A 14711-nucleotide genomic window follows, 5' to 3' on the forward strand; every position below is an offset into this window, starting at 1 on the left:
GCAGGGGCAGGTACTGCAGGGGCAGGTACTGCAGGGGCAGGTACTGCTGCCCCACTTGTGGGCAGGCAGATGGTGTGAGGTGGAGGCAGAAGCACAAAGAGGCTGAGTGCAAAGGCAGGCATGAGGACAGCAGCAGTAACACTTTGATTCAGCGGCAGCTTTTGTCACTTTGTGATTTTTGATACAGTTTTGGCATAGTGCCTATTTTGAATTTCAGTACAACAATTTATACCAATGACTAGCTTGTGGAATAGACATTTCTGTGCTGGTAGTTTGATATCTGGGTACCTAAAGTCTGTGGGAGTTCTCATTGCAGTGTCTAAGACTTATGATACATCTACTCTAAATGGCATCTACATTACTGATAAGAATTCTGTATGAGAACTAAGATACATCAGGTAATAATTTCCTTGAATCGTACAGAATTCATCACAGTTACATCATAGTAAAAGGTATTACACAAAGCACGAATCTCACCCATTGTACCTATTTCATCTGATGCTGAAACGCTTTTCCCTGTGTAAAAGGCCTGTTGTTGTCTTGGACCCAGACTGGCTTTTGGAATGGCCACGTGCCTCTCGTAGCTCCCACTAAGCTGTCCTCTGGCAGTGGAGGACTGGCTTCAGCTGAGCCCAGCAAGGTAATTAATGTACCTAGCTGTGGGTAGCTAACAGGCTGCAGCACTAGGCCCTGCTGGGGTGAATTAAAAGCAAGTGCAATTAGGCCAATGGAAGAAAAAATGCATTTGATTAAGGTAGCCAGCAAAACTTCGGCAAGGCAATTGAGCTTCATTATGTAACAGCTGTGTGGCACATGTCTTGTAAATAATTTCACACATGCAAAACGTTATCATAGAAACTGCAAATTTCATGCTAAATTTTCCAGTCTTTGGCTCTTGGTGCATTCTAACCTCTTCCATTTGTGTAAGAATTATGTGTGACATTTCTCAGCTATTTTGAGAAGTACTGCAGCATACCAATCATACAAAATAGCAGTCATAGCCCATGAAACAAGTAGCAACTGCAGCCGGTAACTCAAGCATTTAGTTAACGCTACTGCCATAGATTTACTATGCATTCTCTACCACCGTATCAGGAGATGTAACCTTTTTAACATCTTAGGGAAATGAGATGAGGCTGGATGACTTCCCACAGTAATTCATGGTGTCAAGCCAGGATAATAATGGTTGGCAAGATCCCCCAACAGAGTAAATGAGGATTTTTATTACAGTGGGGACACCTCAGGGCTTACATCCAGTAATCCCCCTGGCTTGTGCATTTAGCACAACTCACAGCAAGGTGTAGAAAACAACAAAAAAGAATGCTTCTGATAAATCATTTGGTTAAGTAGCCTTTAAAAGCTGGTGTTTTACTGCTGAAGGAACAGTCAGCTACTCCTTTACAGAATTATGATGATTAGTCTCTCTGCTGCTGGGGGCAGTGTCAGAGCTGTATGTTAAAGCATTGCAGTCTCTTCTGCTTTGTTTTAGACCTCTTTTCCTTCATTGGCTCCCTCATTTCTTAACTCTGCTTGTGCTGAGTGCAGAGCACTCTGAGCGTTGCTGCTTATTTTTGGTGAGACCAAACAGCATCTGCCTGGAAAACAGCAGAACTGCGTGATAAAAGCGGGGTGACTCCAGCAGGGTGAGCTCCCTCCAGCAGTTTGTGTTGATCTAAATCTTCATTTCTCTTTATCTGGGCTTTATTATTTTATTATGTTTTCTCCTTCTGCCTCTAAGGTGTATATTCTGTCTTTCAAGCTGAGTTTGTGAGCTACAGATCCAGGCCTGGACCTTACTGACAGCGCAGGTTAAACAAATACAGTTTCCTGAATACCACGGGAGGTCTGGGCTGAGTCTGATCATTGCCGAGTAGCCATGCTGCTTGTTAATAGGCTTTTCCTTCCTTCTGCTCTTCAGCTTTCCCCTGGTTGTGTAGTTTTCCCCTCGCTTGGCCCGGGCTTGGACACCCGCTGGTAGCAGCGGGGTGGCAGGAAGGTAACAAGCTTCCTTCAAACAACATTCCCCCTGCTCATGAGGGACGCTAACTGAGGGCTGGCTTCCAACAAGAGCTGCGTCAGACACTGGAAAGCTGCTTTTTACCTCTGACTTCCCCTCCTGCATGGGGATTTTGGGATGGAGCTGTAAACCACATCTCTTATTCATTTGAATCACTTGAAGCAATAGCTGTTATTTTTTCCATTCTTGTGCTGTAAGATGCTTTTTTTTCTTTGCTTACCTGACTGGCAATCTATCACTAAAATGCATCCCCTTTTCTCTTTTTAATGATTCAGGGTGCTCTCTCTTGCTGTCCTGTCCCTGAATACAGCATTGAAATTTGAAGGGAACTGTCTCCTGCAGCCCTTATATGCGCTCCAGTAGAGAAAGTAGACAAGAAAAATCACACCCATACCTTAAAAACGGGGCCAGATAAAATGGAAATTTATCAAAAAATGGGTAGTTTCGGAACCTGATAGTACTTTTCCTACTATATAACTTAGGTAATGTTCTAGTTCCACATGAATCCTCTGTTTCTGGTTAGACAGAGGAAAGGAAGCCAACGAGGTTAGTCAAAGTTAAGTTTACACAGGCTAAGCAGTGAGTTCAGTATATGCATGGCCTCTGGGCAGGGGGAGGATGGCTTTTGCAGATGCAGTGGCATGTTTTTGATTTTTCTGTTTCTGCTTGGAAAGCTAAAAACTTGGCTGTAAAATGTCTATTTTTTTCTGTCAGCAGGATACATTTTTTTTTCCTTAGTCCTTGTTGTCTTACCATTTTCTGGTTCTGAAAATATTTCTTTTGTGGCTTTTATACTATGCTTACTCATTTTTTTTTATTAGAGTTCATAGTTTGCATTGATATTAAACCTTCCAACTCAACTGGGAAGGCCAGTATATGGCAAAGTACAATGTTATCAGCTTTGAACTGCTAAAAACCTGCAGAATAAGAATTGAGTGTAAGGATATTTTTTCTTAATTATATGAACAGCTTATCTCAATTCCTGGCAAATGTACATTCTTCTAGAATGTCCAGCTGTAATTTCTAATATTTTATGAAATAACCAACATATGTGGCTATTATGAAATAGCAAACCTATGTGCTCTAAAGAGGGAGACACACTCTTTCGAATGCCTGGAAACCACTGCAATGTTGCTCTTTTGTTTCCCAGAAAAGAAGCCAGAAATGAGTTTTGGAAAGTTTTGCTGTGGCAAAAATAAAAAAAAATCTAACTGTGGCTTCAGCCAGACTGAATCATGGAGTGGGTCAGAAGAATAATAAAAGGGGAAAAATTAGTTATATTATATGACATCTGTAGGGTATACAGCTTAGAAAAATTTTGCAGAATGAAACCAGAAAGGCAGAGTCATCCTGAGAACTGATGTTGAGGAAAAGTGATAGGTTAATTTATTTGGCCTTGAGGTCTGGTAAAGTAGAGGAGGAGAAAGAGGCCTATTAGTGAGTGTGCATAAAGGAAAACTGATAGAAAATGTCTGAATAGGTTGTTCTGAAAATTTCTGAACAAGATACTTTTGCTCAGAAGAGGAGGAAAAATGAAAGAAAAGTGTTTTAAAGGAAAAGACTCCTGCAAAACAAATGTCTAGGTTTAAGAGTACTCTGTTGTGATTAGCAAATCAACCAAGTCAAGGTAGATCTAATTTTTATCACTGCCAAACAAAGGTTTTGTCAGTGGGCTAAAAACTAGGTATAGCACTCTGAGGACATGTGTTTTGAGAATATTTTGTTTAAAGGAAAGTTAACCTGGGCCTGTGACACAACTTGATGTTCATGAAACTGCTCTGTAGTTTCTGGAAAATGTGAGATTTCTCCAGTCTTTCTCCATCCAATATCACAAGTTGCAGGTGATAAGATAACCCATAATATACCAACAGCTGCTGAGGCTGAAGGCAATGTAGTAATACAGGTATGACTAAATAGGTGTGTGTGTATGGTAGTAGATCTTAGAACACAAGTATGGCAGTTCTCCACGATACAAAGAAAAGGTTGTTTAAAATGGCACTTACCTGTATACCCAAGTGGGCAGATGCAGTCGTACTTTCCGATCTGGTTGAGACATGTTGCCCCATTCAGGCACGGATCTGACACACATTCATTCACTTCCAGGTCACAGTGCTTGCCTTGATAGCCTGGGACGCAGTAGCAGGAGTATTCATCAACCCCATCCCTGCACACAGCTCCGTTGCGGCATGGTTCAGAAATGCATTCATCAAAATCCATTTCACAGAGCATACCTGTGTAACCTGCACTACAAAGGCAGGTGGGCCCAGCCAGGCCATTTTGGCAGGTGCCTCCATGTTCACAGGGATTTGTGTCACACACGCTGATGGCTCTTTCACAAGTAGACCCGTTATACCCAGCGGGGCACTCACAAGTGAAGCTGAGGTTTCCAGGAGAGCTTAAACAGGTAGCATTTTGAAGACAAGGGTTTGAGGAGCAAGGATCAGAGGTTTTATTGCAGAGTTCCTCCATAATGTCCTGTGGTACATCTGCACAATGGCAAGTGTTGTCCCTGTGACCAGCAGCGCATGTAGAGTTCTTTTGGCAGGAATTTGACAGGCACCTGGAATCGTTTCTCATGCAAAGTGACTCTAGGAAGGAAGCAAAAAAGATCCTGAGGACTTCTACCACATTTGGAGTAAACCAGAGTCAAATAGGTGCAATTATTACCACATTGTTTCAAATTTAATAGCTCCAATTGCTGGATTCTGAGGAGAAAACAGGGCCAGTAAATGTGCAGCACATATTGGTAGACTAATAAATGTAAAGTGAAAACAGTTATGGAAATATGAGCAGAATTCTCACCTCTTCCAGCAGCCATGGCCGTAGTGCCAGGACTGTGAATACGTTATTTAACGCTAACAGCGATATTGTCGCAACAATATTTGTGTCTGTCAACAGAGACAACCAACAACATAGAATGCATTTACATATGTTTAAAACAGGTGGTGTGTGGTTTTTTTGGTTGTTGTTTGTTTTGTTTTTTTTACTAGAATGAGTAATTAAACAACATTTTTCAGTACAATATCATTTTGGATTCTTTTGTGGTGGATTTTTTTTGTATTGGAGTTCAACAAAGCTAAATGACCTGGGTATGCTTTAGTCTCCCATGAGTGACTCAAACCATTATGCACTTTGAGTTGTTTTTGACTTCCCAATTACAAATACTAATTTGACATCTGTACAGCACTTCCACCATAAAGAATCTCCCAGATACCCGAGATTCAAAATAGTACTCTGAGAGCCTTCCAGCCGCTGAGGCTGGAATGAAATGGTGGTCATAGTGGACATGGTATAATATTTCCCTCATCCTCCAGGAGCTAAGCTCCTGGCATCAATTAAACACAACTTACAGTTGCTGCTACCGTAAAGACTAACAGGTAATAACAATAGCTATTTCTCACTTCTCAATCAAGGAAGAGTGAGCTGCTGCCGGGATTGTCCGTGAAACACAGATGAGAAACACTATTAGAGTGAGCGTAGTGAAGGGTGTTCTTTCCAGTAAAAGAAAGAATTTTGCTATGAAAATGCGTAATTGTTTTAATCCTAATAAATTGTCTCTAACAAAATCAATGTCCACATTTGGCTAAGCAGGTATGCTGCCTTTAACTGAGTGCTAGTTAACTGAGTAATAGCAGTGAGGATAGCTAATGCTGAGTGACTGAGGTTAGGTGTGCAGACCTGGGCTGAATACTCTGCAATAAGAGCTTCGCTGCCAACAATGTCAAGTGAGGTGGACTTAAGTTTGTATACTTTTATGTGTGGGATACTCAGGTCTTCCACTTGCAACACAGATGAAGATAATTCTATTAATCACTGAAGTAATCTCATACTATCATGTTCTGTCATGACTTCCCATTGGTTTGGTGTGGGCCAATGGAAATGGTGTTAGTCATCAGTGTGCCTCCTGCAGCACTTAGGAATCTCATTACCTGGGGAGACGCTGGCTCCAAGCTGTGGAGATGGTAAGACCCAAATGGAACTTCTGCAATCCATGTTTTTATTGGGACTGTCCAACTTTACAGAGCTTTCTTTTCAGTCTGTCTACTTAAAATTAATTAAAATTGCATGTTTGAAGAAATGTTGCAAATTTGAAGAAATTGTGATTAATTTGCAGCATTATCTAACTATTATGCTATATAAACTGCAAGGGGTAAGGTCAACCACTGAAGTATTTCTTAAGTAGCACCACTGTGACTTGAGAAGCAATTCAGTTAATTACTACTACTTTTCCAGAGATGATTTGCATGCAACATCTCAATTTGTTGTAATTACTGTATGTGAGAGAAAATGAAGAATTTGCCAGTTTGCAGTTTCGATAGCAACATACTAGCTTTGAGCAGTGATTAAATATCTGCATACTTCACTGAGACGTTAATAGCAGATGAAAATTGAGGGAGGAGAGAAGGAAGCCCTTAAAGCACAGTCAATAGTGAAGGCAATCAATGTCTCCAAGGTGACACTGCAATGGGAAAAATATAGAAAGGTAAACCTGTTCTGGATTTTTTTAACAAGCATTTTAAGTTCAACACCTCTGGCTTTTATAAAAACAAGTTTCTTATGCAGAAATTGCCAACAGACAATACAATATAACCAGTATTCCTCAGGGATGCTTTTGTCTGATTTGTACATAAAGCTTACAGAAAAGCAATACAATTTTTGGAATTTTATCTTCATCTTATGTTTTTCTTTTTTTATTATGTATATAGTTATTGATGAATACAAGGATTCTGATGGGCTTAGCAGAGATGTAATCACTGCTGAGTTTTAGCTTACTTGTGATTTAAAAACTAGGACCAAGAGTTTTTGTTAGGGGTGATAAGATTCAGCACAACTGCACCTTAAAGAGGTGGTCATCAAAGGGCAATTATCAAACTGTTGTTGTCAAATGGTATGCAGTTTACCAGGGCACCCCATAATTTTTTGACAAAAGTCGTATTCCTAAATCATATGAATGCTTCAGAAAATCCTTGGAGCCTTTGTAGTTAGAGGATCAGTTTTCCACTTACCTTCCCACCTATGTTAAACAAGTTATTTGCAGTACCTCCTTTCCTCCTCTGTCAACATTCAGTTTTCCTGCAGCTCTGGAGTCGTGGAAGGATGGAATTGAAAACCTAGTGCTATTGGGAGCTGCATGGAAACAGCAGAGGAAAATCAGGGCATCTGGAAGCTGAACACACCCGTGCTATAGGATGTGATGTGGCAGATTGTGATCCTGTCTGATGAAAAGGCTGGCTCAGTTTGAGCTGATGATTAACAAATATTTTCTACTACATTCACAGAAGGAGTTGTAAGGGAAACAAGTGTTTCAATGTATTTGGAGGCTTTATTTTTGGTAATGTTATACAAGGATAATCTGGAAAGGCCTTGTGTGGTAGCTCTGGTAGGCAGGGAGTCATTTTCATGCTTACCCACTCAGGATCGCTTCAGCCGTGACTTGTTCTGACAGATTCTTAAAACTTACGTATAACATCAGAAAAATGGAAACAAAATGCTGATCGCTTTGATTTACACTGACTGACACTTGAGGTAATTATCTGTCTCTTTATAAACATTGATACATTAATCTAATTACTACAGGAATTTGTGCCAAGCATTTTACCCTATGGTTAAGTCCTTTTCATGCAGTTGATATACTTGGCAGTAAAATTCCTTGCAGTAAAGCTTGCCATCTACTGGAAAATCGGCAGTATTGCCAGAAACGTCAGTATTCTCTATCTTTTTACAAGAGCTGGCGCTACTAAGTGGAAGAAATGCTGAGAAAGAGCCTGTTTGTTTGTTTGTTTGTTTTCCTCATATATAAGATTACTTAAGTTAAAGTGCTGCTGTTGGCTACATAATCTCAATTATTCATGTACTAATCAGTACTAAAAAAGCATGATTTTGCTGTGGTACAGACATCTCAGTAGTCAGAAACTGCTGTAATGAAGCAATACAATATGGTTTGGGAGGTTGGAAATGCATGAAAATGAATATAGCAGGGCAAAATTAAATTAGTGGGAAAGGTAACAAACAGGGTAGGAGTTCTGAACAAGCTGAAACAATTTGGCACAGATATTCTGAACCCTCTCAAAGAAGCTAGTGTTCTGCAGTTATGCAGGTAATGTTGAGGAGCCTGATCTCAAATCTTTCCTGAGAATGTGAAGTATTTTTTCCTAGATTATGTTTGAAAAGCTCACATTCATGTGTACTTTTCAAAATATATAATATTAAATTGATAAAATAAAAAGTAAATTGCCAGTTCCCCAGTTCTGAGAATCTAATTTGCAATCTTAGCCAAAGTCCACAGACAAAACCTAGCAAGCTGTGTTGAGTTGTTTTTGGCAGAAATTTCTTTCAGTAAAAATTTATTCTTTCTGTCCGTGGCTCTTCCCACAAGTTGGTGAAATATTTTAATCAGGAACGGAATTTAAAATCAAATTTCAGTCACTGCTAATCATGTTGTTATGAACTTGAGTTCACTTGAATGTGGTCCTGCCTGTACTTTGCTAATCACCTCATCATGCCTGGAGGCTCCTTGTAATTTGCAATGCTGTTCTTCAAATGTGCCTTTTTTCCCTGAAGGAGGACTCTTAGCTTTACAGAGGTTCTCAACACTAACAGCTTCAGGGTCTTTTTCCATATGCTGCAGATTTTTCTGAGCTTCTTAACAGAGGCAGTCAATTTTCTAGGGAGGAAAACGAACAAACAGGAATACTATGAGGAGATAGCTACCTTCCTGATGCCCGTAGTCATCAACAATGATGAGTTTACAGTGCTTTGGGGAGTAGTGGTTTTGTTTGTTTTTTAACAGCTATTACTTCAAACTTTTGAACTAAATTTTAAATTAAAATTAGGAAGCCACACCAGCTAAAACAGGTAAAGTAAATCACAGCAAAATATGGCTTTTTGTTTGTAACACATACATTTTGGAAAGGAGTAGGTACTGGAAAACCATCCATGCTCCAGCAGAGGGAAACTAAGGCCAGATACTGTCTTCTAATACCTAATAATTATTAAAGACATTAATATTAAGATAGTATAGGTCTGCTGTTCTGTGTGTAATCTTCCTTTCTACTGTTGCAATAGGCCATTTGCTGGCCTATGAGTTGAGAAATTAAACTTTAAAATATTCATGGAAATATAAGGAAACAATGATATAATTGCAATTGTGGGTGTTTTATTTTTTATTTATTTATTTTTGTTATAAACCCAGAACAACAACAGAGCAGCAATCTAGAAAATATGTGTTGTGTTAGTTTTTTTGTTGTTCTTAGTTTCCCCAAATAGCTTACACTTTTGCTATCTTGGTTGTGGTCACTGAGAGAGAGAATTTTTTCTTGAGACAAATAAAGCAACAGTTGCTTCCCTTAGTGTTGTTATTTCAACGTTTCCCATTGATGCAACAACAGCATATAGCATTTGCTCACAATGGAAGGTTTACCTTGTGATCAAATAAATTGACTAAAGAAATCATTGGATAACATGAAGGTAGTGAAGGCTTAGGTAGTCTGATGTCTTGAGTGAGAAATAAGAATCTTTGATGCTTGCATTTGTTTCTTATTTAAAATTTGTCCCTGAGATTTTTAAAAAAGTGTGTGAATGTGTCACTGTAATATCAAGCTCTGCAATTTTAGTGAGATCTTGAAATAATTAGCATTTAACAGGAAATATTCAAATATATCCCAAGGCATTTAGTGCTGCATTGAAGAGCACGTAGCTTTGGTATAACTAGGCATATCTCAGTTTTTCTGCAGTGCACTGTGACATGGAAAATATAGTTCCATCACTATGACAATATCTTCCTTGCAAAGATAACCTTAGAAAGTTGTGGGTGTGCATATATATCCAATCTTACGTATCTTGAAGAACTAGATAAGCGGTGAGTACAGCTGCATAACCTCCAGTGACAGAGATGGGATCAGATACTTTTGCCGTGAACTGAAAGGCAGAAATGCCATTCTTGGGTCAGCATTTGGCAGAGGGGGAAGAAAAGGACAGGAAAACATGCCATGCTGGATAAAATGGAGTCAGGTAAGGGGCTATCTGAGCCCTCAAAATAGCTTTTCCATTAAGATTGTCTGAGAATAGATCACTTCATTATTTTATATTTCTTTTTTGCACAGTTCTGATTTCCAGACTGAAATCTCAGGCTTCCTAAACGTTGCACTAACACCATTTCATCCCTGCTCAGTCTAACACCAAATATGTTTGTCTACTGTCCTAATTACTTAATGTAATAAGCAGCCTATAGATATTTCTCCTTTGCAAACTTCACCTGGGATGGAAGTGCCCGACCCACGCTGTCCACAGGTGGAATTATGACGATATCTACTCAATGAGGAGGTGTACCTTGGGGAAGGTATGAGCAAACTTCTGACAAACTATCAAGAGCCTGTCATTGGGCTGCAAATCCTGTGGCCATAAAGGGTTAATCTTGAATTCCTAACTTCAGTTGTGTGTCCAAAATGTCCTAGCATGTTGTTATAGAAACCACTTTCAGGCTTTAAATCTTGAATCATGAATATTACCATAGTAACCGCCGCTACACACAGGCACAAAAGAAAAAAGGTTACTCAAAATATTCCATTACTATTGAAAAAGACAGTTTTCTTTCCTAATACATTTGTATCAGCAAAAGCAAAGTAAATTAACAACATACCTGAAGCTGAAGTATTATATTAGCATAAGAATAACAACTGAATAGCATTAAAATTGTTGAATGTTGTTTAGGAAACACTTTAAGATCAAAGCTATTCATCATTCAAATTGCAGAACTGGTTATTAAATCGATGTCTCTGTGTCATCCTTCTCCTATCGTTTCTGCAAGCTCACGCTAACTTGGTGCTTCTCCCCAAGAATGAAGGATGCTACTGCTTGCTGTCATTTTCTTTTGCTGTCTTTTTATCTCTGTGCCATCCCAGACGTATCCTACGAGCACTTCAGCAGCAGTCTTTACAGCCACACCTACTGACTATGCCAACAATTTGACAGGCTTTCCTACAAAACAGCCGTGTGGAGACTACCCAGCGAGCCGCAGTGAGGTGTGCTAGTTCAAAGGCGCTCGCTTGGCACGCTTTCCAGCTGGTGCAAGAGTGATAAAAAGAAAGGAGTGAGTGCAGCTCATTAGCTCGTGAGTTGTGTTGTCAGCAGTGGGCAAATGAAGCAAACATCTCCAAAATGAGGTAAATGCTTTCTTCTCGCAGTCCCCGTTCACTTCTATCCTTTGCTTCATTACAATAAATGCTTTTTGGCTCTCAATTTAGTTATATCATACTTCAGTGTCTATGCTGGGAACAGGAGGCAAATGAGGCCCATGAGCTCAGCAAGCGTCCTGCAGATTGACTTTGGAAGATTTTTGGTCCAATTGTTCATCAAGGTATCGTGCTACTAGGAAAGCCATAGTCAAGAGCAAAACCCACCAGTTTCTTATATGAATAAATGAGTTTATCCACAACTTTCTTTTACCTTCACACCTAGTGCACCACTGCAGTTTAATTTGGTAGTGCATAGCCATCACTGTGCTTTTACTGTGCGCAGGGATTTTTGTTTATGTAAGATGCAGGCCAGTGGCTGATCAGGCCCAGGAGGTAGCTGATACCAGTTGCAGTAAGTGGCATAAATATTGATTAGAAACTGAACCTGTTTCTGCTGTGCAATCCACACTACTGTATCTGCTCTATTGGAATATAGCATTCCTCTTTAAGAGCTTCATGGTATGTTCTGGAGAGGAATAAAGGCATGAGTGTAATGATGATCATTTTTAGTTGAATTCATGCAGCAGAATTTATTCTTAATGCTACAGAGCAGGATTCCTCTACAAAGGGACATGGGAGATCAATGGGCAGGTGACCAACAAGTACAATATGTGGTGGAGGGAATCTGGGGGACAGCTTCAAATCAGCTTTTCTATCACTTCTTCAGAGGCAAAGAATATAGATAATCAATTGTGCTAAAAATCTTAAAACGATTTTAATTAGGTACTAAGGATTCAGTCGATGCCTTTCTTGCCTGTACTGCTTCTAGATCTTCAGTAAAACTAGGGTCATCTTTGACATGTAACTCAAGACACAGAGCCATGTGTGTAAAGGTTTAATATGTGAGAGAAAATATTTTGTAGAATAAAGATGTAAAAACTAGGTCTTTTATTTAGGGCTGTGAATATTATCAGAATCATCTCTTCAGAATGTTATTGTGTATTGCCTGCCAGTAGCAAGTTTTTTTGGCACACCTAGATGATCTTGTTTGGATGGATGGATGGGGGGGGGGGGGGGATGGAATTCTTTTGTGAAAGGTGTTGCTCCTGCCTTGCTCTCTAGAGTTAAAAGATGGGAGCATCACGCCTTTTAAATTTAATGGAAGCACAGTCTGGCATTTCCAAACCTGTTGTGTGAATCCAGGGATGGAAGCATGTGGTGCTGAGGAACTGGAAAAATGAGAGCAATGTTTGCAGCTAGGTGGGTACCACCTACATTCACAGTTTTGATAAAAAAGGAGGGGGAAAACATACACCTTGGAAGCAGGCACATAGCAAACTAACGAGAGAAACGGTGCCAGAGCCCAGAGGGGCTGCAGAAAGATGAAAACATGGTCTCACTTCTCTGCATCAACAAAGAGATTTTCTGAAACATGGGGAATATCAGCATAAACTGCCAGTTTGTGTATTTGGGTGAAATCCAGATAGTCCTGATTCTATCTGAACTCTAAATAATGCAAAATGGGACGTGAAGGAGCTGTTGCATCTCCAAGAGGCCAGATCTTGCCTTGAGAGACACCTCACAGCTCCTCTGGTGTCTGGAAGTGGTTTGTGGATCCAGCTGGTGCTGGGCTCCTGGCTCCTGCTGCCAGGGGCTCAGCTGGGTGGCCTTCTTAATATTGCCTCTTGGTATTTTTCTTAATATGAGAAGGCATACACTAGCACATTAAGGTACATAGCTGCAAATGTTTGTAACACTGATTCAGGTGTGATTTCTTTTTCCCAGTCAAAATTGGATAGGCTTAAAGGCCTCAGCGTTAGAAATGCATAAAAATCTGTAATGTAGGGCAAGAATTTCTCCTCAGGTGAGGGATATTTTCATATCCATGTTGTTAGTCACAGATTCAGAATCTTAGATTTTCATTCTCATAAGTCATGGTTACATTTTTGCTTCCAGAAAATAGGTGTAAGCTCATTGGTCAAATGCTGGTAAATCATAGGGAAAATGTTATGGTCAGGTGTATGAACAGGCATATATTGACAGCCAGGTTTTGATGACTTCCAGTTCAACATTGTCTGCACAAGCACTTGTTTTTACAGCATCTGGATAACCAGAAGATGCCATTGAGGCATGTTGTGTCAGACATGCCACATCCTTTCTGCACAGCCAAACCTCTAGCAACAAAATGCACATTTAGAAAATGATGTTTTTTAACATACACTAGAACAGGGGCAAAAACCATGACAAAGTGCATAAGGATTTTTATAGATCTATTCCGTCCTCCAGCTGGCTTGCTGTGCTTTCTTTGAAGTCTGAAAGGAAGCAAATGTTTTAAAGTTTCTAAGTGCAGAGCTGTGTACTGATGTGTGCAGATGTCGGGATTGCCTCCAGTAGGTTCTCAGTAACACAGCTGAGGACTAAACTTTGCTGAAGTCAACAAAATGCAGCAGAACAACAAGATCAGCTCCAACTTTTGACTAGCATCACACTGATGACACAGCCACCGGAGTGCATGCTGTCCCTCCAGGCTCACTGAATATATAGTCCTTTTCTCACACAATTTCAGTTTCATGCAATGTAACAGCACTCTTGTATCAAAATCACGATGCGGCTTCTCTAGTCTCCCCAGACTTTAAAAAACAATCAGCCCTGTGGCAGATTGGCATTATTTTGCTGGATACACAGAGCGCAGTGATTCGAACGCTACATGAATCAGAAGAAAGCCTCATTGCAGCTACAATGCACAGAGTGCAGAGGAATCAGTCTTCTGCAGAGTGGTAATTTTCATAGAAGAGTTCACATCCTAGACCTTTCTGATATGTACTAAATCCTTTTGTGTAGAAAGCAGCTATGATTTCTTCCTTACACGAGCTAATCATGAATTGGGATTTAGAAACTGCTTGAGGAAAGTCGCAGCTCCTGTATTGCGAGGCAGGCTAGAGCTGAACGGGGAGACTGGCACAACCAGAAACTTCACCTGCTGAGCTCTGATGCTGAGAGCTGCTACCAGTGAGGCCAACACCATCACATTGAGATTGCTGGAGAATGACAGTATGTTCGTGATCTGTACCGGTTCCCCTTACTGACCTCCCACAGGTAAAAATCAGTCATAGACCTGAGAGAAGAATGCTACAGTGTGGGGTTTTCCAGTAGGAGACAGTGCTACAGTTTCAGGTAAGAGTGAAGCTCCACCATGGTCACTGCTCCAAGGTGACCCCTGTGGTAGCTTCCCTCACCTCCAAGAGCAGCAGATGGTAGGCACATTGCAGCCTCCTAAAAATATTGTGACATGAAACAGATGAAAGATTTAGTTCATGGCTTTGCATGAGGAGGGAATGTTTTATTTCTAGAGTAAGTTCAGAAACAGATCCTAGGAAGACTCTAAGCCACATGAAATTAAATTTCAGACTAGTCTCGGTCTGCAGACCACCATGGTTTCCTGTCCTCTTTTTTCAAGAACTGTTTGCTCATTAATGGCAACACTGTATGTCGACACTGTATAACCTGCAGGGCTGTCATTC

The 14711-nt window shown here is 40.2% G+C and overlaps 1 protein-coding gene and 1 long non-coding RNA gene across 5 annotated transcripts in view; one reads left to right on the top strand and one right to left on the bottom strand.

Moving 5' to 3' along the window:
- CRB1 (crumbs cell polarity complex component 1) overlaps positions 1 to 14711 on the bottom strand; it is a 108397-nt gene that overhangs the window by 74584 nt on the left and 19102 nt on the right. For all 3 annotated transcript variants that reach the window (XM_035333575.1, XM_035333574.1, XM_035333573.1), the window contains exon 2: positions 4021 to 4605. In XM_035333575.1, coding sequence (XP_035189466.1) covers positions 4021 to 4605 — 585 coding nt within the window. The remainder of the gene's footprint in view (positions 1 to 4020; positions 4606 to 14711) is intronic.
- The window catches only part of LOC118170946, a 67319-nt gene that overhangs the window by 36000 nt on the left and 16608 nt on the right, over positions 1 to 14711 (top strand). Inside the window, exons 4-7 of one of the 2 annotated variants that reach the window (XR_004752962.1) lie at positions 9751 to 10027; positions 10120 to 10355; positions 10918 to 11178; positions 11276 to 11377. This is a non-coding gene — a long non-coding RNA (uncharacterized LOC118170946). The remainder of the gene's footprint in view (positions 1 to 9750; positions 10028 to 10119; positions 10356 to 10917; positions 11179 to 11275; positions 11378 to 14711) is intronic. The other variant, XR_004752963.1, reaches the window with a different exon arrangement.

Source organism: Oxyura jamaicensis, chromosome 8, assembly GCF_011077185.1.
Source record: "Oxyura jamaicensis isolate SHBP4307 breed ruddy duck chromosome 8, BPBGC_Ojam_1.0, whole genome shotgun sequence".
NCBI classification, from domain to species: Eukaryota; Metazoa; Chordata; class Aves; order Anseriformes; family Anatidae; genus Oxyura; species Oxyura jamaicensis.